Below are 25,978 nucleotides of genomic sequence, written 5' to 3' on the forward strand. Positions count from 1 at the left end.
GTTTCACTAGCTTTCCGGCCACAGTTCCAGCAACTCTAGAAACAAAAGAGGAGGGAGATGGGAGAAATTAGCTAGTGTCCTAAATTTTACAGTAAAAACAGCTGCCAGGGTCAACCCTCTGCCTCAGGACAACTGAGGCAGCAGTAGGTGCTACCTTGGGTATCTGAACCTGTACCACAGCAGCTTCAGTCACATGGGGGACTCTGTCTTTCAGAAGCTGGGCAAGACAGAAGCAGCTTGTTTCTAGTACTAATGATGCAAACTCCAAGTATGCCCCACATCCAGAAACCAGCAGCATGCTGACTAATACAAAGTTTCAGTAAAACTTCTGCTTCCTCTATCAGATTTATTTTAAAAAATAATGAAACACGCACACACAAAAAAGTGCTTCTTCAAAAGTGGAGAGGGACTAATGCAAGACAAGAAAGGGAAAATAAGACTTAAAAGACTTTAAAAGAAAAGGTAAAACTTGCTGATCTAGGAAAACTCGCTACCCTAGGAAAACCTAATTTTTAATCGTCTGAGTAATACCATTTGACTCAGTGGCACTTCTGGCAGTGAACAGTTAAGCTAGAGTCTAAATCTTTGGCAGGATGGGGAAGCCACTGCAGAATACGTGAGCTATTCACTTTAACACACTCCATAGCTCTGCCAGCTGGATGCTGGAACACAGCCAATCCTTAAGTGATATTCCTCAACTACTTAAAAAAAAGAAATCCCAGTTCGAGAATGAAACAAAGACCTAAATCCAAAACAGTATTTTAAGGAAATTAAGACTTTTAATCAGAATCAAGTGGCTTTAGAAAATATGCCTGCGTAAGTTCCATATTGTCTCTTTTTGCTGGTTTTCGTTGTTTTGGATGGTTGGTTGCTTGGTTTTTTTGCATAGGCATGTACTGGCAGATGGGGAAAGAGTAATTGTCCAGTGCCCAATTGTTCTTTGAGATTGAAATCAAAGGTACATGGCATTCTCAATTCATACTGATTAAACACACAGACTAAACCAGGTAATTACAGATACATGTGTTGGGGACTTTTTTTTTTTTAATTCATAAAATTGTTCCCATCTTTAAAAACACTTGGGGAAAAAAAAAAAAAAGGTGGAATTGCCAACACACAGAAACAGATGTTTCTGGTAGTTAAATGTCGGGAATTCAGACTCCTTGTCTGGCATCACCTGGTTTTGATTCAGTAGTCACTGTTTCAGGTCCATTTGCTCAAACTCTGTCCAGTGCTGGAGAGGTAAATCCACCTTTGAAAATGAATAGCTGTACTCTTCTCAAACACCTTTTCTTTAAACAACCTTTTATCTCCACAATGAAAAATAACTGTAAGTAATTTAGACCACTGTACATGAATATGTACACACATAGATATATTTATGCATACACCAAAATGACCTGACATTTTTGCATTAGCATTTTGTATTAGCATTTCATCCTGCTAACCAAAAAGACAACTAAGTGTGATGTACCTGGATTCTCCTTCTTTTGCTATACTAATATTTCCTTATTATAATATTTATTTATTATATTTTATTATATATTATATTCATTAAAATTTATATATTTATATTTTGTATTTGATGTGTATATGTTAATATTTATTTTATATCCTTTATTATATATTCTATTTCTATATTACAATATCTGTTTATTTCTTTCATCCTGATGAAAGTTTCATTTTGACAGCTTGATGCTTGCTTGTACTGTGATCAGTAAAACTGCTGTAATTCTGCTACAGTTGTACTTGCACAGAGTTTCCACGACTGCCATGCCTGCTAACCTCCTAGCTATTTGCTTCCAACTAAATTGCCAGCCCTGAGTTTGTCCCATATTTCCCTTTATTCCCTCATCTGAAAACATATACACGTGTATAAAACATCCCCATGCAGACTATGACACTTTCCCCCCACGTGGAATAATGCTGCAGCCAGCCAGCAAATGCCCAGCTGCAGGAATTCCTCCCCTGTGCAGATCTGTTTGCAACATTGAAGTGCATGCTTTAATTGCATGGGAGTTACTATGAGGATGTCAAACTTGACTTATTCAAGTATCTGTTTAGTTAATATAGGCCAGCATCCGAAGAATCTTCACTTTGCTTCCCTTTTTGAGGAGCACGTAGAGATCTGTTTCCAGAGGTGACCAGAGCAACCATACAGTATTTCAGTAACTTACCACATGATCTGTACTGATGTCAGAAAAAAGTAGTTTAATTCTAGCAGTATTGGTTCAACTTTCTTAATAAAATAGACATCAGTTAAATATCAGACTGTACAGAACATGAAAAGTGATACATAGGTGGAAGATTTTAATGAAGTGGTAAAGCACTAAGCTGGCTCCTTACATGATTACTTAATGTGTCCTACATTGTTTGGTATGTGATTTTGTTCATTGGAGATATTATTTCTAATTTAACAGGTCATTACAACTTTAGTGTAATTGTGGGAATAAAACCACATAAAATAGAAGAATTTCAAAATAAATTTTACAGCTCACATTTACACAGCAACTTACTGCATTTAAAAATTACTACAGTGCAAATTAACATAAACAAGCACAAACATCACAGGGAGCTTGTACTGAGACAGCAGCTGGATTTGACGTGCAGAATTCCCTGTCCCACACAGCCTTCACCATTGTGACGATTCATTGCTCCTTCCCATGTGCAAGTAGTGAAAAAGAGCAGCAAAGATCAGGCTCGGGCACCACAACATTTGGAAACAAATGCTTTTTGTTCATAGTGCTGGCTCATAGCCCCAGATTCTACTAAAGAAAAGCCAGGCTCAAGATGGGAGCTAATAGCCTGGGCTGTGCTTCATATGCCCCTGCTGCTCATGTATTTCCAGCAGATCCAGCTATCACAAAGTTTGGCCTCACTATGGGATTGAACATACTCAGGGTATCTTCCTTCCTGGGATGCTCTAGCAGGTACCAGCAAAATGGTACACCCTTGCTGAGGTGTGTACACAGCATTTGGGACAACAGATGGCCACAACGTCATGTTGGTGACAGAATGGCAGTCTTCATACAAGGGCATAGAACCACAACTATGGAGTGCCTTACACTTGATTTAAGACTATCTCCTTTCACTGGCAAGATCCAGCTGCGAGCACTATCAAGGCTGGGATGATGCACTTCAAATACAGACAATCAAGCAGGACAAATAAGACTTTGAAAGAACCCAAAGAAAGGCAGCCAGAATAATCAGAAGTTAGGCAAACACAAGCTATGAGAAGAGACTTAAAAGAACTCAGACAGTTACATGTGAGATGGTAGCCTAAAAGGGGCAGTAGCACCCAAACATCACTGCAGTGAATGTCTACATCCATGTCTACATGGATGAGCATAAGTAATGGGATCAAAATTCTGTTAAGAACAGGCACAAATTGCCTAGAGATGTTGGAGAATCTCCATTATTAAAGCACAGGAAAAGCACAGGGAATGGTACAGCTCGAGTTGACCATGGATTGGGAAAGGGAGAAGCCAGTCTCTCAAAGCCTCTGCTGGTTTATATATTGTGCCTTAGGTAGTGACCTACTACACTGCACTTCCAGCTCATGCTCTATAGAGTTCCAGATGTAGCTAAAACTATGAGGACTGCATTGCAGTTTAACTCTGTGTAGATTTGACTGTGAAACAGTGAAGTTATACAAAAGGCTAGATTCTCAGACTACAAAATTCAATTTACCTTCACTACCTTGAAAATGGATTAATTCAATGAAATTGTGCTAAATTACACCAGATGGAAATCACACTCCAAATTTACGCCACCGATCATGTTTCATCCTCCTCTTTCAACTGACAAGGAACATCAGTCTTAGGTCAGTCTTATCTTAAGTCAAACTCTCAGTTCTCATGCACTTAAGCTTCCATCTTAAAACACTACTGTTTGCCCTCATGAAAATTCTTAAAAACAAAAAGTCTCAATTTCTGTGGTCTCCAGTACCAAAACATATACTCGTCAGTAATTTTGCCCATCCTGTTGCTTTCATCTCTGAAATATTCAATAAGAATTGAGTATTTGCTTTCCTCTGACATTCCAACTGAGACTTAGTATAGACCTTGATTAAATTAAAAAAAAAAAGCCCTTGTTCTGTCATCTTTGAGAAATTCCGGATTTCTCCAATTTACCATGAAAGGAAGCGTGGCTGGTATGAAGAACCCAGATTTTTCCCAGTTCTGCAAGGCCCATAGCATTCAAAACTCTACCACTGCTAACCACAAGAAAAGGAACATCTAGAAATCACTGGAACTACAGGGGCATAAATGAGAACTGTATGAGCTGCTGAATAGCAGTAAAAAAATCCAGCAAAGTTGTTTATGAGAATTTTATCCAAGACTCATTAGAAAGGGAAATGGAAATATATTGGTACTTTGGAAATTCCCACACTGTGTCAAAATGACATTCGAACCTTTAGATGTTTCTAGTAAAGTTTCACCTATCACCAAACACTCCAGGCTTGCCCAAGCCTCTGTTTATTGAGTGAAATACATGAACTTTCATACAAGTCAGTGGAAGTAGCTCAATCCTGAAAACAGAAGTGCGGAGCAGCCCACAGAAGAGCCATGCAAGCTGGCGAGCCCGGCTTAGCTTAGCAGTCTGGGGCAGTGCCAATGCTCACATCACATCTGGGCTGATCCTGTGCAGAACACATGGCTCTGGTGCCTCTGTATCACCCACCACTGCAGGGGATGATGTGAGACTTTCCAAGAGATGCTCAGCCAAGAAAATTAAACATTAGCTGAAATAGGTATTAAACTTAATGCCAGCCTGAAAACTAGGCTTGCCTGAATCACACCATCTTGATGCTCAGAGTCAGGCTTGCTGGCACGGTCCTGGTCTCAATGGATTGGTCAGCAGAGATTGAAGCCAGCTGTCTTCAAAATGTCAGGTGTGATATTCACATACAACATGAACCACTGCAATATAAACAAGCCCTAACATTACACATCTCCTAAAAGCAGTGTTGGACCAGTTACATACTTGTTTCATCTGAGCAGATGTCAGCATCTGCTTTAAGTAGAGAGAACTGAAACATTTGTGTTCCTTCCCTGTCCCCAGCCCCCAACCTATTCAAAACTGAGGGAGAACACTGAGTGTCAGATTTTTCAGTGGCATTTTATACCAAACCAGAAAGACAGATGTTTTGATGATCCCACCCCCCCTTACAATCTGGGCAGTCAGTCTCTTTGCTAAACTGTTCACCCTCACTATTAAAATTGATTTGCGGAACAGCACATTGCAGCCAAAGCAAGCACAGCAGTCATTAGAGAGGAGGCTGCTCACACATGTTTCTGTACTTAGCCAAGCCAGCTACAGATGAATGGGTCATCTTTTGTCAAGCAAGTGTAAGGAACTGGTAAAGAAATAATTTGTGGCTCAGGAACAGCCATGCTGACAGGTAGGCCTTCTCCTGGTCCTTCTGCCTTCCAGCAGCAGCCTGCTCTGTTGGCTGGTTCTCAACCAATTTCAATAACAGAAAAGCATGAATATTAGCTGGTCAGTTATAAGGTCTTATGTGAAGAAACTATGAAAATCTTTAGAAAGTAAATGCACAGACACTGAAGCAGTGAGAGTGCTAGTTAAACCATGCTGAACAACTCTAAGATAATTAAAAAACAATAGTTCAACAAAGGTCAAGTCAGAGTCAGAAATTCTACCTATGCTATGTAACGTGGTCATTCTCAAAATCTTGCAGACCACTTCTTAAAAGTCAAGATGCTTCCAAATATTACACCTCCCCTATTAGTCTTCTTCCTGTCTTGTGCTCCCTTAGTTTTTTGGAATTTTGGTCTGGTCAGCTTAATATGCCCAACTTCACTTTTTTCTTGAAGACAATCTTGCACTCAGGGATCCTACCTTTTCTGGGTTAAAAACAAAGCAAAACAGAATACCAAAACAAACAAACAAAACCAGGAAAAAAAAAAAAAACCAGCACAGAAATCAGCAACATCAACAAAAAATTTCAAAAAAATCCAATCTACTTTTCTTTGTGAGACCTCTGAAATGTCTTAGATGAGGAGGCTGCATTATAAGAATCACAAAAATCCTGGGTCTTTTTACTAGCGATCACTTTGAGAGCTGGAGAAGACTGCAATAAAAATCCTACCACATAATTTTCACACCAGAACAGCTTCAAGAAGCCTCAGCGAAGTTCAGGCTGCATTTTACTGAACAACAAATGAAGGGAGAAACCTTGCCAACAGACAGGGAGTGGCCATATCAGTTGAAAACTGTATCTCATACATTACAAATCTGGCATCAAATTCTCATCTCCATTCATAGTTTCAACAGCCAAAAGAACAAATTACACCCATGAGAGAAATATTCTCTGTCAGGAGCTGCATGGAGGTTATACAGCAGCCTACAGTGAGCTTTCTTGCAGGCCTTGGCATAATGTCCCACCAAGGATAAGAAATAAGGAGAGATGCTCAGCATTCCCCCTGGACCTGAAAGACTTCAGAGGCTGCACTGTAACAGTTACATATTTGGTAATATTCAAGCTCTAGAAGTTTTGTGCCGGTGCCTTAAGCACACAGGAATCTGTGTTGCTGGAAGGGTTCTGCTGAAAGCTGTAAACAGAGAGAAGTTTATGTAGACTTACAACCTAGACAAATGAGGAGCAGTGTCCACAGAGAGATCCAAGAGATAACGAATACCAAAGTAAATGTGGAGTTTATTCCTCAAACCTGAAAAACTCAGTCTCATCTCTGAAGAAACATTTTTCAAACACTGGCAAACTGATCTCCTGTCCCCAAAGACAAAGGAGAAGTCCAGTCCATTCTTACAGAAGTCACCTGAAAAGGTGACCAGCCTGAATTAACAGGTAACTGTAAGAAGCATTGCTCTAAGTGTTTGGAGTTTGCAATAATTAGAAGCCAAAGAGGAACTACTTATAAATAAATACATCTAACTCAAACAAGTATTGCCAACATCTCCCTTCACAGTTAATCAATCACCTGTAAACAAACTGTCAAACTTGATTTCTCTCTGATGGCTTACTAAAACTTGCACTTCAAATGATGATCACAGGGGTGAAAGCTGCAGGATCAGGACACTAGACTTCATTTCTAGGTCCAGAAGGCCTGTAAACTTCCCTGAGGAGACACAGCCCTGAGAACATCTATAACCTTATCAGCCACATTTCGTTAGAATGCAATTAAAAGAACTGTTTGCCTAAAGTCCTGTTCCCAAGAAGTGAAAAACCCTATAATCAATTCTGCAGCAGAAGTAAAGATGTTGCTATATGGTTTTTTTCCAGAGCTTTAACTGCTCAGAAGTTAATAACAGCACACAAACTCTCTGCACATTCCTTTGGATGCATATTTGCTTGTGGAAAAATGGGCTGTATGTACTGGCACGTAAATACTTCCTCTGTCCTGCTTACACTATATCAGTTTACTAAACAGATTTAATTTGCTGTTTTCTCCAAAGGTATTTACCTTTGGAATTTTGGTTTTAACAATAGGAGTCTCTTGTATATATACATGCATAAAATGACAGCTCTTTAATGATGCTATATCAGAAAAATGCCCTTTCTATGAACAGTGCAGGAAAATGTCCTTGAGTATCTTAGATACAAAAGACCAATAAATTGAATTTATGTCTCATTTAATCTACAATGGAACAGTTACTACTTAAAGGGTACATATACTTCCCCTAGTCCCTTTCTTCCTGAGAAATTTTCAGATGCTGAAAATCAATTCCTTTTGTCTCCTTGTTATTCATCTGCTACACATTAAGGAGAAACTCTGGGCATTCAGTGATCCCACAATGGTCTTTCATCTCCAGAGAAGCCTGGTATGAATTAAAAACTTACGCTCCCTCAAATTACAGATGCATACTGCAGCATGCCACTGACTTATGTGCTGGTGCTTTCTGCCAGTGTTCTCAGCATGATGCAGGTAGCTCATCTGCATCTCTCAACTTAAGTGACTCTTCTAAAATACTGCCCATCCAGCCCATGCAAAGTGTTTAGACATGAGCATACACGAATGTATGTCCCCACATAACAGGGACTGTCACCTACTCTTTTCCCCAACTCCCTGCTGTTTAGAAGTTATATTAAAAAGTGGATTTACTACAGTCAAGATGTTAGTATACAAACAATAAATACTTCATGAAGGTAACGCTCTTTCATTTCAGTGGTCTTGTGAAATGAAGATTATATAGAAATAACTTCTAACTGACAAAATTTCTTTGTCATGTCTATTTTTAAGGGCAGTTTTAACTTAAGACTCTTTTTTTTGTAACAAGCATAACATTTAATTGCTATCTAGACTGGTGCAGCACTGGTCAAACACATGCTGCTCCTTCACTTCCAGCTTCCACGTAGTCACGGTGTCAAATGTCCTGTATCACAACAATTCAAGGTTTCCACTCTCAGGTCTGAAAGTACATCAAGGCTTGACATACTTATTCTTGTTTTACTCTTTGATCTTTCAGTCTATTTTTTCTCCTACTAAATGCTCTTTGCCCACTCCTCAACTCTGAAATATTCCCTGCAGCCAAAGCAACACATTAAAAATAAGGAAACACTTGCAAATTTACATTCACATTCTGTCCTACAGGAACCATCATCTTTTGCTAGTTGCTTCTACATCCAACACTTTCCCCAGACAAGTTTTTAGCCACCTTGCTCTACAATCTCTTTCATGAATAATATCTTTGTTTAAATTAGATTTCAGTGTCAAATGTTTTCCACTGAGCATGTTTTTCTCTATTCAGTATGGCAGTTTGAAGAGCTTTAAAATGAAGCTACTGTAAAGTCAAAGTAGAACAGCAATGTGCACATTATTTGTAATCCCAAGCAGCAGTTAAAAGGTGAGAACAGAGCTCAAGTTCACTGGCTGTTTTGGGCTCAGATTACAACATAGCCAAGAGAATTTGGAACTTGGTGTATGCCTGAAATACATGTCCAAAACAGGTGTGCAAAGAGTTAATAGAGGGCACTGAAGTCCTGTGTCACACAGATTAAAGCCAGCTCAGACACACCTGCGGTTTGCAGCCACAGGTGATGCTTGCCCAGCAAGGCCCTTACCTCACTTGAATCCTCCTGCTGATTGATGACAGCCAGGGCATCCTCTGCCGCCTGGCGCTTGGCTTCAGCAACAGTGCGCTCCATCTTGGCCCTCTCCGAAGTGATCATGTCGTGAGCCTTCCGCTCGGCCTCCGACACTGCCTTCTGCAGCTCGGCCATCGCCTGGCGCTTCACTTCGTTGACAGCTTCCTCTGCAAAGCAGGGAGAAATCCTCATCAGCACAGCACATCTGGCACACGGCTTCATGGGACTGATGTGGGAAGTGCATCACTATTGTTATTATTATGTTGAGATTATTCTCAACTATAATGACGATCTTCATTCTGAGTAGGACACACAGGAACCTGGTTCCTCAAGAATCCTCAAGAAGTGCTGAGCTGCTTCTCTACTTCCCCATCATCGAAGTCTCTAACACTAGTAATGATTCTTGCTATTGTGATTCTCAGTCAGTACTTCTTTATGTGCAATCATTTCAGATGTCTGGTCCATTTTGTTTGCAATCTTTTTAAACGCTGGAAAATTAGTTTTGCAGCACAGCAGATATATGAATATACTGGACAATAATTATTAAAGTCATATTACAGACTGTTTTAAAAATGTATTTTTAATGTCTGGGAATTAAGAGAGGATTTATGGTCTTTAACAATTTTTTCCCCATATGTTAACAAATAAATACATGAAGTTAAAAATCCCCAAGAGTTTATTTCAAAATTTTAAATCACTGGTCTAATATCTTTTCTTGGACATACTGTTTTATGAGACAAAATTAAGATTTGTTTATGAACATTCATTTGACCTCTTGATCTCTCCTTCAAATCTAAGTTTATACTTGAAGACTTGACTTTCTGGCTCTTCTGAGCTCTTGAGCACACCCTGCCCAGACAGGCTTTGGAGCACAATTAACAGTGAGCAGGGGCACCCCGATTCATTAAACTCAAACCTTCATGCTTTTCATAAAACAACTATGATAGTATGAGCCCTTCCTTGGGTATATACTAGTGTCATGTCTTTTATTCTAGAAAACATGGATTGTCTCAAATTAGTTATTTGGCTTTTGATGCAGGAAGAGTGCAAAGATTTTACTAATGAACAGTCTTTTAATTGACAACTAAAACAAGTAATTTCTTTTTTTTTTAATTAACTGCTCTAATTAACAAGGAAACCATCCTCCCCCTGAATTAGTTTATCTAATTTTCATCTTTATTCAAAGCAAAATGACAATGATTAATTGAAAATTTAATAAGCGGTAATTATTAACTTGGCAAACCTAGTACCAATTAACACTCTTATTAAAACTAATTATGACATGTTTCATTCAAGTGTTTGCACTTAATTGTTTCACGCACTTAAAACCCACCTTAATTAAATGTTGTGTTTAATTAAAACCATAGATTTCTATTAAAAATGTTTTACTGTAGATTAAAATCTAAGTATTAGAATGGTGTTATATGTTTGAGTTTTAGTCCATGTATTTAGCCCATGTACTTATGTGCATGCACATGCAGACATAACTCTTATGTACAGATACCCAGTCACTCTCCTGAGTTATGTCTGATAGCTCTGCACGTGTTATTTAAAAAATGATGACTACATGAAGTCTCCATTTCCAGTTATTAAGCAAATTACAATAAAGACGTGACTTTAAGCCATGTACTGACTAAAACTGAGCTACCTAAAATGAAAGAAGAGTTCTGTTGAGGAGTATGCGTGCATGTTACATGTCTGCATGTCTGCAAGAGAGGTTTCAACTGAAGTTTTCAAGGGGGTGGGGAGGGATTTACAGATAAAACTTATGCCTTTATTTTTATGAGGCTGAAAATATGCCCTTATATTACCCTACCATAAATGTTGTTTAGGGGAAAGCCTCAAGAGAGGAAAAAATCATAGCCTTCCACCATACAGCCACAGCTTAATTTACTTTGAATATTCAAGGTGAATTAAAATTCTATCTAAGTGGCAATACAGGACAATAATTTTTGCTTACGATCAAAGCTACAGCTAGTCTAATTGTATATGCAAATCAGGCAATTTATATTTAAATTATGCATTCCTATTCTAGTCCCACAGGCACACACAGATCAGCAAAGGGAATTGGTAGGACATTTGCAAGGTGCTTGAATATTTATTACCAACTGCAACCATTCACTGATCACAAGAAAAGAAATATACACAGGCAAACATACAGATGCAATTTTATTACCATTTTCAAAAAAATGAGGCAACTTAAATACAGGCATTTCGTGTCTACGAACTGCAGTTACTGACAAAGTGGATTTCTTTGAGAAAATCTGTATTCTTGCTGATGTTTGCTACGAATAGAAATGATCTTTGTATGGCATGATGCACTTTCGTTACATCATATGAATTTAGTTTTACAGTTAGGTGTTTGCAGTGGTTAGAAATGCCAGTTTCTTATATTAAACAGAAGCAAAATACTCCAACATTTTTAGAGGGACTTCTAATTTTCGTTTTTCATTCCAGATAATCTACTTCTTTTCAGTTCAAATATAGAAATTGAAAATTCTATCTTCTATATTGTATAAGTTTGTTGCAATGCTTCTAAGAGCATGGAGATGCCTGAAAGTGCTTACGAGGCCACATATGCCTGACTGATACTTTTTAACTGGCTTTAACTATGGATTGGATTTTAATATTTCCATTAACGTTGATGACAGAATTTGTGTTGTGCTATACTAAGTGTGAAAATAAGTTAAAATATCTCAGGTCACAATGCACTATCATTTCAATATATTACAAACTCATGAACACCTAAATAACCAGATGAAATTTCATATCACTGATTTCCTTCACAGCTTCTCAAACTAAATGTTTTCACTGCCTACTGATACTTTATAGATATAGAATGCAGGCTTCATAGTTTAAGATATGTTTGTGATATGGGTGAAAGTGAAGGAGATTTTTATTTGCCTTGACAATGCTGAGCTATGAAGACCAAAAATGATACCAGCACCCTTCCTTTCCCCGCACTACCAAAGAATGGAAGAGTGATTAGATTCCAGTATCAGAAAGCAAAAATCGGGAAGTTTTTAAAACCAAGTATCTAAGATGCATGTACCTGCATCTTCTGCCTTCCCAACAATGCTAAGCATTCTTGGCACAAATTCACTGTCATTTTAGGAATGCAACTGAAATCTTCTTTCCCTTTGAGCAGCACTAACACACAAGAGAAGCTCCAGGAAGCAAATGGCTTGTGTGGAATAGGCATTACTCAGCATGGTCTCAAGTCCTCGGAGCAGACTTAGGAGAGGTACTTCTCTTTCACCCAAAATGATGATTCACCAGCCAGCTCCTGGTCACCTCCCTCACATCATTGGCACATTTGTCCACATGATGAGAAAAGAAAGGTGGTGGGCAGATCTGCAGTCCTGTGCCACCACAACATTTTGGATCATCTCACTCTCAGGCTGACCCTGGCAAGTGTGGCCATTGGCAGTTGGTGACAAAGAGTTATCTCAGTATCATATCCCAAAATGCATCATCTCTTTCTCAGGACTACTCTGTACAATGTGCAGGACCCTTATTGTCTTTGTATGACAAAGGATGGTCATTTCATTCCTCTTCTGTAACTCCAGAGCTTACAGCTGGACTGCCATGGACATTGGGCCTGGCTAAGTGACAGGGATGGCTAGAAGACAGTTTCTACATGGTACAGAAGGAACTATTGCAGCAGCCCACAATGGGCCTGCCACCCTCTCTGTATTTAATAAAGGCAAGTATGTATTCCCAGAGAGCAAGTCATCCAACCTGTGATCTGACTGATCCTCATTACCTGCCTCCCTCCCTCTTGACTGCTGAGGAACACCAAGAATTTGTCTTGCACTCTTCATCCCCATATCCATAATTCAGTGAGCTTAATCAGGGCACTGATGACTGTTTTCTACTGGTGTATGAAACTGAAGTGGCCTTACATGGCTTCAACTCATGAGGTACATAATATGTCCTTGCTCCAGCAACCACAAAAGCACATGCCTAACTTGGTATATTCCAAGAATTACACTAGAGTCTATCAATCTCCAAAAGTTAAAAGTGAATCCCTTCTCCACATGCTTTTGAGTTTGCTTATTAACTGGTTTTTATGCCAATTCTTTCAGTGCAATGGATTCAGCATTCCAAACAGACTCTCATACTTGATTCAGCTCTCTGCATATTGGTCTTTACAGACATTTGACACACCAAGAGATCCATACTGAGCCAACAGAAATGACCTGTGAGGGATTTGTAGTCTTCTTGACTGGCAGTTGCTGCCCAACCAGGAAACTATGGACCATCTCAAATGGCATGAGAGGCCTATTCTCACAGAGCTGAATTGCACCTTTACTGCCTTGATCACGAAATTGTGGAGACCTCCAATTTCAGAGCACCCTCCTGAAAATGCAGGACCATGGTTTATGAAAGCAGTATGCTTTCTGATGTTTGACTAGACTTAGTAACAGATACATGTATGCATCCTGTATAGTCACACTTCTTTTATTCCCCAATTCACAGGCATGCTCACTTGATTTAAACCCACATCAGCCTGAAAATAAGAGACCAGAAATGGGACCAAAGGGAAAACGTTTTTCAAAGGAACTGATGACACAGATGTTCACGAGATGACGTCACAACTCCTGTACACTACCATTTGTGAATACATGCAGTGTGAATGCACATCCAATTTCAAAACTCAAGCCAAAAGCTTCAATAACTTCTGTTAATTATGAAGAAATTTTTTCTTTTATCATACTGAATCTGTGAGTCATAAATAACCTGATGCCAGATGACATCAAACCCTAGATTTTGCAAGAGGAATAAAGTTTTTGAAATTCAACAGAATAATGCTCCTCTTAGTGAGATTTCCTGGGATTGCATTTTTTTTTTTGTAGATTTCATTTAAAATGTTAACATAAATATGGCAATTTAAAAGTATTCTTGGGCACTGAGTTACAAAAGCTACACTTTCCTTGGACAAAACCAAGAACATGTACATTGTTTTACTATTTTTCACAGAAAATTCAATAGTTCTAAAAATATTAACTTTGGCAAATGTATATTTTACAAGATAAACCCACATTACACACAAAACACATCTTCTTGTCTGATGCAACAAGATAACAGCGTAACATTTTTACATGTATCCTGTGTATCTAGTTTAAAATACCCTGGAAAGTACTAAGCATTTACAGGAGATTTGATCAGAAAGCATCAGCACTGCTGCATATTTGCCATTTAATCATTAACTGCTGCTCAGACAGCTGCTGTAGACTTCATGGTTATACAGGTGTTCAAAAGCAGGGGGGCGTGTTTGGGTGTATATATAGCTCCTCAACTATCTTGATGGAGTTCAAGAGCTGCCTCCTGGCCCCTCTGAAAACAAGGAAGCTCTGATGTCAGTGTCAAAAGAGCAAAGATTTAGCTCCAGCACCAGAGTGGGAGCCTTGCCAGGAAACTCCTGTGCTCAGGCAGAGTTTCAAAGTGTTAAGAAAACTTTGCACAACCACAGCGTCTGCCCAGGGTGCTTTCCAGGCACAGGCAGATGCTGTCAATGCCCTGCAAACAGCCAGAGCAGCTGCAGAGATGTGAACTTGCTGACTTCATTGCAAACTCTGCAGGTTTATGAGCACAGTCTTCACTGGGGGCTGACAGGCACAAAATCTTTTTTAAATTAAGAATGGTTACTTTGCATAGTTGAAGCCTTTTTTTAAACAGGTGTACTTAGGTTTTTTCCCCTCCTTTGGGAATTCTAACCTTAACTAGGTAAGAACCCTGAAGCTTAAAAAAACCCACCCACACTAACCTCTCTTTTTTAAAATTGCTAACAGACAAACTTTTAACATATCAAGTTTCAGCCTGAAACCATTAGAAGTCCTGAAAATAGGGGTCCATATTGGAAGTACTGATATTCCCCTAACTATAGCAGCACATGCTTCTATTATAAAATTATTTAATGTCCTGATCAGTTCCAGTTTAAGATTATTAAACACAATTTCTTCTTGTTACTAGTAAGCCCTTCCCCCGCCTCCCAATTCCTCACATCAGTGCATTAACAACTACACACAGCTGCCAGAAGACTAAGCTGGCGTTTTTAAACAGTTCTTACCAGCTTTCTTCCAGATCTCCTCTGGCACGTATCCAGATGCAGGCCTGTGAAGGAATTCCCGATGAGACTCTGCAGGAGGAGGGGGTGAAGAGGAAAAAAGAAAGAGCACCATAAGCAATGCTTGCTTGTTGAGAACAAGGCTTAGAGAAAAATACCTTTTCTCTTTAATTATTGCTCAGACAAAGAAACCACATGAAGTTTTTCTCTCCTCAAAACAAAACGGATGCCATGGCCATAGCTCATGAATGTCACATAGACCAGATCAATTCTTACAACTTGAATGTCTCATCTTAAGCCAAGTTGAGACATTCATTTTATTTTTATTTTTCAGTGTTTTGAGTCAACTCTGTATGACAGTATCCACACTTTTAAGAGAGGCTTTGCAAGACAAACTGAGGGAGTGACATGCTTTGTCCTTTGTCATTGTATTTATGAAAAAGAAAAAAGAAAGAGGGCAACAGTGCAGGTTTGGCACTTCTGCTCTGTGCAAAAGAATGACTACTGATGAGTGCAGATAAAAGTCAAGATGTCATTCCAGTGATCAAATAAACTGTCCACAGAAAAGCAAAGGGGTGTTTCTCTAAGTTCAGAGCTATGCTTTCCTATATCTGAGCCCATGTTGGCAACTGTAGCTGCAAGAGTTTGAAAAACAGAACCTTTAATTTTAGGTTAAGCCCCTAAATACACACTGCCAAACAACCTCACTGGAGCTGAAGCTCATAATTCACCCACATATTTCAAACACATTTTGACAGCTCTTTCCCCTTCTCCCCCTTTTTTTTTTAAAAAGGGTTTAACCTTTAGGCCTGGCCCTAAGAGTTCTGAAATCAGTAAGATTCCTTCCACAGAGACCTAAGATCAGACAATACAAAAAGAAAATTCACTTTGGCCTGAGATTTAGCATACAGATCCTCAGCAGATGAAATTGGAATTGCTCCTTTCAAATACAATTTAAAAACTGATTAACTATTATTCAAAGTAATAGAGGACAAAATGAAAAAAAGAAAACCAACCAAACACATAAAGCTAAGTTCACTGCCATGATTATTATTGCCAATGTGTCAGAATTCAATTGCCTAAATAAAACAACTTGATTTGTTACATTACAGACAGGTTTGAATGTTTTTAGACATGCTGCTAGAAATCCAATATCTGTTTGATGTCTGAGCTTGAAATATGACAAGAGCATACCTGCCATTCTTTGAATTCTAATTTTGACTAAATGCATTCATTTTTGTATCTTACAAGTTTTTTATTCACTAACTTGGTCAAAAGGCAGTATTTTTAAGAAAAAGGTTGAAACATCAGGTTTTTCAAATCATTACACCACTATATGTATCCATGCAGTACTGTTTACATACAGTAGCCCACATAAATGCTTTTAAAAGATGACACTTAGTATTGCTAAGAAAGGTGGAAATTACAGGGGCTTTTTCAAGAGAGAGTAGGGAATCCCAATCCCCGTGCACTGTTTCACAGATGTAGTTTCTAGCATGAGAATCTGCAGACACTGACTGGGAGTACATCTTCCCATCTGACAGGCAGCTGAGTGGATTTACCCAGCTCTTCTGTTTGTCACTGAAGTATGGGACAACAATTTAAAATAGATTTTTGTTGGCAGACTTTCACACCTCTCAAGCATAAAATAGTAAGACTGTATATGTGTGTGTGTGTGTGTAGATGTTACAAAACAGCTATTTATATTGGTTTAATCAACTTGATAGAGGATTTTAGACCTGATACCAAAAATGGGAAAATTCTCAGTATCACTTGGCTTGCATGATTATGGAGATGATGAATAGCCTTGTGTACAGTTTTCACCCCTTATTAAAGGCTTTTAGACTTACAGGCACAGTGCCAGTTCAGTTAGGGGGACAGAGCCAGCAGCAGAAAATATTGTTTGAAAGCTCAAGAAAAATAAAGGCAAAAAATTAAACTACTCTTATTTGGTCTTCATGAAATACCTGCAGGAAAAGACCCAACCAGGCTCCAAATACGGCAAAACAAGGGGTTTGTTGTATTCATGTCTTTACTTTGTATTGAGTTTTCCTGTTATTTAAGGTACCGTCCACTGCAAGCAGAGCATAACCTTGATTAAAGTCTGTGGCTCTTAGTATTCGGGGGAAGAAGAAGAAAGAAAAAAAAAAAAGGAAAAAAAAGGAAAAAAAAGGAAAAAAAAGGAGAGAGATGTGGAACTGATTTTTTGGTACACATGACTTTCCAAAAATGGAATTCAATGACATAAATGACCAGATTGCCAGCTAATTGTTAAAATTTCCAAAACATAAACATCAATCAAGCTCTTATTCCAGCCACAAATTATTTACATGAGGAATGAGATCCTCTGCAAGTAGACGTAAATCAAGAGCTTATGAGAGACTTTCCCATAGTTTGGAATGGTGCACAAAAAAGACAAGAAGCACTTATGAAGATAATAAAAACTATATTTTCCAAGCAAGAAAAATTTTAGTAACATGGCTATTGTTTAGTCAGCGGTGATGAGTCTGTGAAAACAATCTTCTTTCTGGGGGTAAACTACAGGAAATGACCAGAGGGTATAAATGGAGGATATTAGTGTTTTTAAGGTAAGGTGTTCTTCAGCTTAAGAATCAGAAAAATTGCTCATTAAAACTGAAGCACAAAAGATCTTAACTTGGACATCTAGCAAACTCAAACCAAGATTAACACAACTGAGTGAAGTCCCTAAAATACTAAATGTAAAAGCAACTGCAAAAAGCCATAATGAGGAAAACACATAATATTAAATAACTAACTGCAGCACCTAGAAGTCAAAGAAAATGCTGCCTGAAAGGAAATGGAATGAAATCAGAGAAAATTCAGAATAACCTGAAGTGACAAGGCAGATCATTCAGAAAAGGTTATCAGAAAAGGCTTTACATGTCAGACATAATAACAAAGGTTTGTTAATGGTGACAATGCAGCAATGTTATTATGCAGAACAACAGTATGTACACTACTGAATTTACTTGAAATTCATGGCAAGGCATGAAAGCATGTGTTGGTAATTAGTCCAGCTCCTACTGAACCAAATTAAAAAGATGAACAAGGAAAATAAAAAGGACATAAGTATGAGAATAGTCTGTACTTGTCTGTAAGTGCTTAAATGAGGTAAAAATAAAAGAGAATTTCCATATCAAAAATGGTATTGAAATTTTCTATTTTAATGTGAAATAAACTTGTGAAATAGTAAGAAAGTTGTTGGAGTGGGACAGAAGAATACACATGAAGAAAACAAAAAAATTTGCATTGGTTTCAGCTCTCACATACTACTGAACATTTTTGGTCACTTTAAGATAAAAAGAAAAGGTGCTGAAAGTATTGAGAGATGTGCAGACGTACAACAGCCATAAATATGGATCTGCGAAGTGAAACTGAGATGAAAGGCTAGGACCCAATAAATGATATGAATGCTCATGTGACAATAAGGCTCAAACCCTAGAAAACAGAATAGAAAGACTTAGAAGGAAAAGTTATGTTCAAAACTCTTAAAAAGCCTAATTAATATTTGGAAAGAAGGAGAGGAGATAGGTTGGCAAAAGAAAAGAATTGAGGTTTTCATCACTGGACAGTGACGTACAAGTCTATATAATACAAAGTATTAAGAAATGATGATGGACAGCTGACATTTTGATGATCTTTATAATTTACTGCATTTATGAAAACATTGGCAGGGACAACAATACCCTACATGCTGTACTGAATATTAAGGCTCAAAAATAATAAAAGCTACATATAAGCAGTCCTGAACAAATTAAATAGATATGCCTTTTTGTGTATTTATGTGGTTTCCATATTTCATATGCAAGTTCTGCTTCATTCTATCCTATAATAAATGTAACACCATTAGTGGGACACAGAAAACAAACAAAAAAAAATTCTCAGAGCAACAAATATAATATATTCACTGCCTTTTTGTAAGAGTCAAGTTCAAAAGTGTGCCAGTTCCACATAATGAAATACAGAGATACAGATCAGAAGGTGGGTAATACTGAATGAGAGTACCTTGCAAACCTGGGTGGGGGGCAAGTGTTTCCAGCATTTTTAAGTACATCTTTGCCCTTCTTTGCCCTCTAATACATTTTTTGTGCCTATTACTACACCCCTTGAAATTGTGTTAAAAATATAGTTGTTGTGTTCTTAAGAAAAGCAAAGCCACATAGGTACTGTATTACTGAATCATCCTCAAGCAGAGGCCATGTCAGAACTGAGCAGACAAACATGCAGTGTTTCTACAGCTGGAGCCCTACCTAACAGCATGCAGTTCAGTAAGCCACAATCGAGCCCAAGCCTCCCATGCAGCGAATGGATTAAGAGCAATACTTAATGTCATCAGTGACCAGTATCACAGAGGCTTTACATTCTAGAATTACAAGTTATAAATGTTACTGTGGTATTCACACAACATTACGGGTAGCTCATGTTGATAGTATCATGCATATCACAGCAATGCTGATTATCTGCAAATGGCAAAGAACAGGTTTATAATCGCAGCATGAATAGATATGTGTTGGCAGGAATGCTCTGACTTAACACTGAAAACATGATGGGAAATAGCACCAGAGACAATAAAAAGGGTCTGAAAGGGTTAACATTTAAAAATTTATTTAAAAATGGCTAACCTATGTGGTTTTGACAAATTCATACACTTCTGAGAATCCTGGTTTCCTGAGGCAAATCCTGCAGGTATTCGCACTCTTCAGTTGGAGATTTCAAACTCTATTTTGTAAGATTTCCATTCAGATAAATTCAACAGACACAAAATATCAACACTGCTGCAGACCTTCTGATGTGTGCCTGCTCCACTTATCTAGAGCCACAGCTGCACTCAGTATGGTTATAGATCTTGTTTATAACCCACAATGCTGAAGAACCCTCATCTTTAATTTATCCCACTGTGTGTATTTCAGTATACAGTGTCTGATATGTGTAATTATTCACTATTAGGATGAAAGTTGCAGTCCTGCTGCAGTATGTAGTACTGAAATTCTTCAGCAGAAATGGAGGAGTCAGATGATGTATTATTCACTTCATAGACCATCACAGTTAATCAAGTGAATATATATAAAGTCTGAGTCATTTTTAGACTTTCATAAACATGTATTATTCAGACTGAAAAGAATAGACCCATCTTACCTTCAGCACACTCTTGGAGAATAATGGGAGCTTGAAACCTGTTGTAGCTAGCTAATGTGTGTATTAGATTACATTGCATTAAAATGAATGATCAAGTATTTAATTTCTTAATTAAAAATATCCACAGAAAAATATTGATCAGATATTGCAAACTGCCATGCTCAACATGATTTATAGGAATGTCAAATTAAAAGAAGCACAAAATCTTTGGCAGGAAAAATGGTCTACTGGTTCAAAATGACAACCAGAATTTTCTTCAATTACTTTTGAACTCAAACTATCCATGCTAGATTTCAGCTCAGAGTTTTTCAGCAAGAGCTATCTATGCAGGCTGTGGCATAATGTTTGAAGTGAGAAGTTATCACTTCGGTGATGATATTCGAATCATAACGAAAAAGAAACAAAGGCACAGATAATGTAGCCACATGGCCCCCTCTTTTTTCTCCCTTGCTAGTGGAGATGACAAGATGGATTTAAAGGGTGGATTACCTTGTTTAAAAAAATAACCAAAAAAAGGTACAAAGGGGAATAACTGACATTTAGAATCTCTGTAGCAACCTCCCCGATATTTACATGTTGTGGTACTTTAATTAAAATATTGGAGGAATTTTGCAATCCCTTTTCCTCACTTCAAAACTAAAATAAAAAGCCGTAAAGCATCTCAAGGCTCACAGACAACTGCTTTAGTTTTATTATACCTCTTAATGTTAGAGGTTTTCATTTCGTTAAGTAGATTACTGCAGATTTGAGGAAATATAAAGATTAGCTTTCCATAGACTCCAAAGTAAGTACTTTCTCCCTGTCATGTCAGACATAAAAGCATTTCTTACCAATATTTATGATTGACATGGATGGTACATCACTGAAGCAATCCAGGTTTCCTGTTTGTGAGTCTCAGAAGTATTTTTTCAGCCAAATAACCAAAATGGACATGTTAAAATTGAATGGCTGCACTTCAGCCAGTTCATTTGTATCCACAGTACTGCAGAGCTGACTGGTGTGTCCAATGCCAAAGGCTGTGCTGTATAATTATCTTTTAAGCCAGAAGACTTTGCTGTTTCCAAGAATTCTTCTTGACAAATACACAAACAAAATGCTAATATAGGGATCTAACTGTATGCTTGATCTTAATTTTATCTTTTGTACCTGTTGTTGTGGTTATAACTATTTTTATTGGATTGTAATATTATAAAGTTTTGATGAATGTCATGAGTTCCAGTTTCCTTGGGGATATATAAATACTCAAGTTACCTTCCACTTTTTTTACCTACTAACTACACAAGCACTGTGGCCTGTCTGTTTTTGCACCACAGCTTTACTAGAGAAGTGAGCCACTGCTTTTGATCTACTCACAAGTGTTCCTCCTGAGGCTCCAGATGTGATTGACATTTCAGATGCCATATTTATGAGTCTTTCTTTACATTACATTTAGCACTGTTCTTACAAGCCATTACATGAATACTTTCTGAGAAGGGCTCCTCTAGGGACTAGACTTATTAGTGAACTTGGGAACAGCATTTCCATAACCCTTCCTTCCACTGATTGGAGCACATTTATAGAGCTATTGACTCAGGTAATTTGACACACACACACACATAAAAGATTTGTTTGTTATCAAGAGGCACTAAATATTACAGTAATAACTCTAGAGATTTACCAAGAGAATGATGGACATGGGATTATATTTTTCTGTTTTTCTATTTGCAACTAAATAAATTTTTGACTTAGTAAATTATTCTTAAAGGCAAAAGGAAAACACAGTTAAAAATAAAATATAGTTGCAAAAAAATAACACACATATGCAATTCTACTAATGAGCACAGTTTATGATGATTTTGAGTAGATGGCATTGGATAAAATTTATTTTTTTATAAGACAATAATAGACAAGCAAGCATAGTCTCCTGTTGTCTTCAAAAGAACAAGAACAATAAAAAGGCATCACCAAGATGTTTCTTTACCATATCTGCCATTAAAATGAGGAGAGGGGGTAGCAGAAGGCCAAAATACTAATAACTTACAGAAAGCCCCCAAAGTAGAAGCTTCTTTTTATAGACCAGAGTCCTCTTAGAGTAGTTGTGTGAGGTACCGTGCAAGTGTGACCGTGAAGGTTTGCAGGGGTGAGAGCCTGAGAGCCCAGCTGTTTGGTCCTTATTAGGCAGCAGCAGCCCACTCAGCTCAAGCTCTGCAGCTTGAGCCAAGGCCTGCACAGCTTCATGGAACTACACAACAAACAGTACCCAGACTACCTCAGACACACCTGCACAAGCTGCAGTGATGGACACAGACCTAGGAGGATCATATGAGCATGGCTGTGAGCATCCCAAATCTTGTTCCTTTCTTAAACAGAAACCAAGTACAGCTAAGAAGTGCCTATATCTTTACAACTTTCTTCATTTCCTTAGAAAGACAACTTCCAAGTCATTTGATTTGAGAAGGTGAAAGCCCTCTGTTTCAAAGTGCAAACAATCCAGGAGCACCTACAGATTTTCTTAAACAATCAGGCAAGAGGGGGAGTCAGCAGGGACAGAGTCAGTGCACATCTCACTGCTTTTCCACCCCTACACGACCGTCTGTCCTCCCCCCACCACTCTCAGACTTTGCTGAATGGAAAGCAAATTACCAAGCATCGCCCAAAAACACTCAAGCCATTCCACCCAGCAACACCACTGTTAGGGCATAAGAGTTATACTTAATTCAGTAGTCAGCAGAGTGGAATCATCACTATAACAGAAGAATCAGAAGAACAAATGCAAACATCATCTATCACTTAACTGAACTCAAAGAGAATCAGTACATGATTTCCAATAAAGATACTGTACCTAATGAAACTGGATCTGGATTCACTGGACTCTGCTGTCTGGAATGACTACTGCTGCTGTTACTGCCTTTTTTTAAATCCTCCGCATCACTGTACCGCCGTATCCAGTAATTCAGCTCCTCACGGTCTGCTTCTTGACATCGCCGTAGGACAGTGAGAGATCGCCTAGTTTTTTCCACCATGTCCATTATACAGTTCAACAACTATTCACAGCGGTGGATGGAGCACAGAAACAAAGAAGAACATTTTATTCACAGAGTGACATAATAATAAAGAAAACGTTAATGTACTGAGTGCGTGGGTTTTAATAATGAAGGAGCCCCTCTCTGTTAACCTCAACTATAGCTGAAAAATTCTAGACTTGTTTCAAGAATGACAATCCTTTCCTTTTTAACAGGTGATCCTAAACTATACATATAGAGACTTACAGGAGAAAGAGCAAAGACAAGGAGAAAACAACTGAACAGGCTGTAGTCCTACCACTAGTATTACATGGCACCACAGAGGACACAAGATGTGGTCCAGAACTGATGCCTACAAATTTTACAAGAGCTAATAAATTCAGGAACAAATCCAAGCCCCAGATCCAGTGTTTATAGACAAAGTCCATACCTCTTTTGGCAGACTGTAATAATTAGGACACTGCAGGACACACTTATCAGCAAGGCCTGGTATGAACTATCTAGCGGGGAACATCAAGCCCTCTAATTTAATCAGCAAAGCTTTCAAAACTTGTTCTGGAATTCAGACATGTTTTAAAAGAACAATTTTAAATTCCTATCTAAGAAGGGCTCCTTTCAGACAATAATACATAAAAGTATATTTAGCCCTTACATGGTCAAGATGTTTCCACTCTTCTGCCCATTCTCTGTCTGTTAGCCTGTGATCAATCATTTCTTCTTGACGTGTGCCATGCAACCCTGCCAAAGAGGAGCAAATCGTGTTTACAATGTTGGGAGTCCTCTATGGGGAAAAAAAAAAGCAGAAAAGAAAAGAGCCTGTAGACAAAAATATCATACATTATCTGTTCTAGCATCAGGAATGCCACCACAAAAAATAGGCTTCTTAAAAACTTTGCTCTAAGTTCTCTTTAGTACTTTTCCCCACACAAGATGCTACTGTTTTGTTCATTTAATGTCTTCAATTCTGTAAGTTCTATAGGTTACAAGATGACCTTTCAAAAATGGACATAACTCTTTCTGACTACATACAATTATTAAAGACATAAATATAACATAATACAATATATAATTTTTCATTTGCACTACTTGAAGTCAGCAAGGAAATTATTTGGTAACTCAGTGCATCAAATACTAGCTGTACTTCAGAGAGTTGAAAAAATATTAGTATAAACTCAGTGTTATTTCCCTAAATACAGTAATTACTACCATGTCAACAGAGCATCATTAAGGGTTCATCCCTTCACAGATGTTCAAACAACATGTGGTTAAAATGTAGCACATATATCAGAGCAGCTGACAACATGATACAACCAAGCCAGTATTTATTATCAACACTCAAGGGGAACCAACACTTGTTCTTTGTTTAGCCTCCTCTATACAGATGCTGAATATTTGTAAGTGTTCCTCTCTTACTGAAGATGTGTTTAAAACAAGGAAGAACACTAAGTGCAGATGTGAAGTAAAATCCAAGAGCATCAGACATCCCATTAAACCAAACAGTGCTGCACGGGGAGTGGCTGGTGCTTCTGCTGTTCACGTCCTCTGCAGGCATCCCCACGCTCTGGAGATGTCACACACAAAACACTTCTCTGAAAGATAACAACTTTCTTCTGCTCTAAGCTGCAATCATGATATATTGATGTTGCTATCATCACAAATCTGGCACTAGAAGAAAAATAAAAGGCTTTACCTATCCTTGCCTGCCATACATCTGAGTGTCCACTTCACTTATGCAGCTTTGAAAACACAGGTTCCTCCCCCTTCTGGCCCTCTTACTTAAGAGACACAATTCAATCCACTTTTACAAATACAGATCTGAAATAAGCCATTAGAAGCAGATGGATGGACAAACAGCCATGAAGGCTATATCTGAACAGCAGGTAAAAAGGTCCTGTTCACAAAATAGAGTTACAAGGGGAACAGAAACCTAAAAAAGCAATGCAGAAAATCAACGTGCCTTACCCATAGGTCTGTTTCTGTCCCTGAGGTCCCTGTGATTGGGGTGTCTGTATGAGTCCCTGTAGTGGTGGGCAATGGCCATATCATCCAAACGATAATGCTGAGGTGGAGGTGGGGTGGGATGAGGCAGACCATTGGGCTGATAAGATAAGCCATTATTTGGACTGTACCGCTGGCCTGGGCTAATAGTGCAGGGCCGCTTGCTTGGATGCTCTGAGTGCAAAGGCTCTCTGTCAAAGCCATTTTCTTTGGTTCTGAAAAACAAAGCAAAGGAACTTTAATTCACTTAGTGAACAGAACTTGGGAACATGCACCCCCACCTACACATGCAGCTTGAGGAACTAAAGTTTGTTCTTTCACTTTGCTCCAAGTGTGTGGTGTTGCAGAACATTTCATAACACTGCTGATTTGAAACATACAAAGAATTCATTCACCTTGTCTAACCATCCCTGTAACTTGAGAAATACTAGAGGGGTGAGCCTTCTGATGGAGCCACTTAACGAGGGCCTGGAGAGCAAACAGCCTTTGCTGAGATCATTGGCTGATGGGGTGGATACATATGCAATTGCACAGGTGAAACAATCAACTGATACATGAAGCTAGAGACCAAGAAATTCCTATTTTCTGTAGTGCTATAGCTTACAGTGATTAGGAGAAATCTGCAGTTCAAGAAATGGTTTTTTCCCAAGAGGATACCAGACAGTCTAGCAGTGCATGTCAGTG

At 38.4% G+C, this 25,978-nt stretch overlaps 1 protein-coding gene across 9 annotated transcripts in view; it reads right to left on the bottom strand.

Annotated features, from left to right (window-relative positions):
• RUNX1T1 (RUNX1 partner transcriptional co-repressor 1) overlaps window positions 1-25,978 on the bottom strand; it is a 114,759-nt gene that overhangs the window by 4,062 nt on the left and 84,719 nt on the right. For all 9 annotated transcript variants that reach the window (XM_039548915.1, XM_039548916.1, XM_010404986.4 and 6 more), the window contains 6 exons: window positions 25,259-25,509; window positions 23,949-24,034; window positions 23,116-23,317; window positions 15,141-15,209; window positions 9,044-9,234; window positions 1-35 (listed from right to left, as the gene is read on the bottom strand). The exon at window positions 1-35 is cut by the window's left edge and continues 4,062 nt beyond it. In XM_039548915.1, coding sequence (XP_039404849.1) covers window positions 1-35; window positions 9,044-9,234; window positions 15,141-15,209; window positions 23,116-23,317; window positions 23,949-24,034; window positions 25,259-25,509 — 834 coding nt within the window. The remainder of the gene's footprint in view (window positions 36-9,043; window positions 9,235-15,140; window positions 15,210-23,115; window positions 23,318-23,948; window positions 24,035-25,258; window positions 25,510-25,978) is intronic.

The sequence above is a fragment of the Corvus cornix genome, chromosome 2 (assembly GCF_000738735.6).
Source record: "Corvus cornix cornix isolate S_Up_H32 chromosome 2, ASM73873v5, whole genome shotgun sequence".
Lineage (NCBI taxonomy): Eukaryota > Metazoa > Chordata > Aves > Passeriformes > Corvidae > Corvus > Corvus cornix.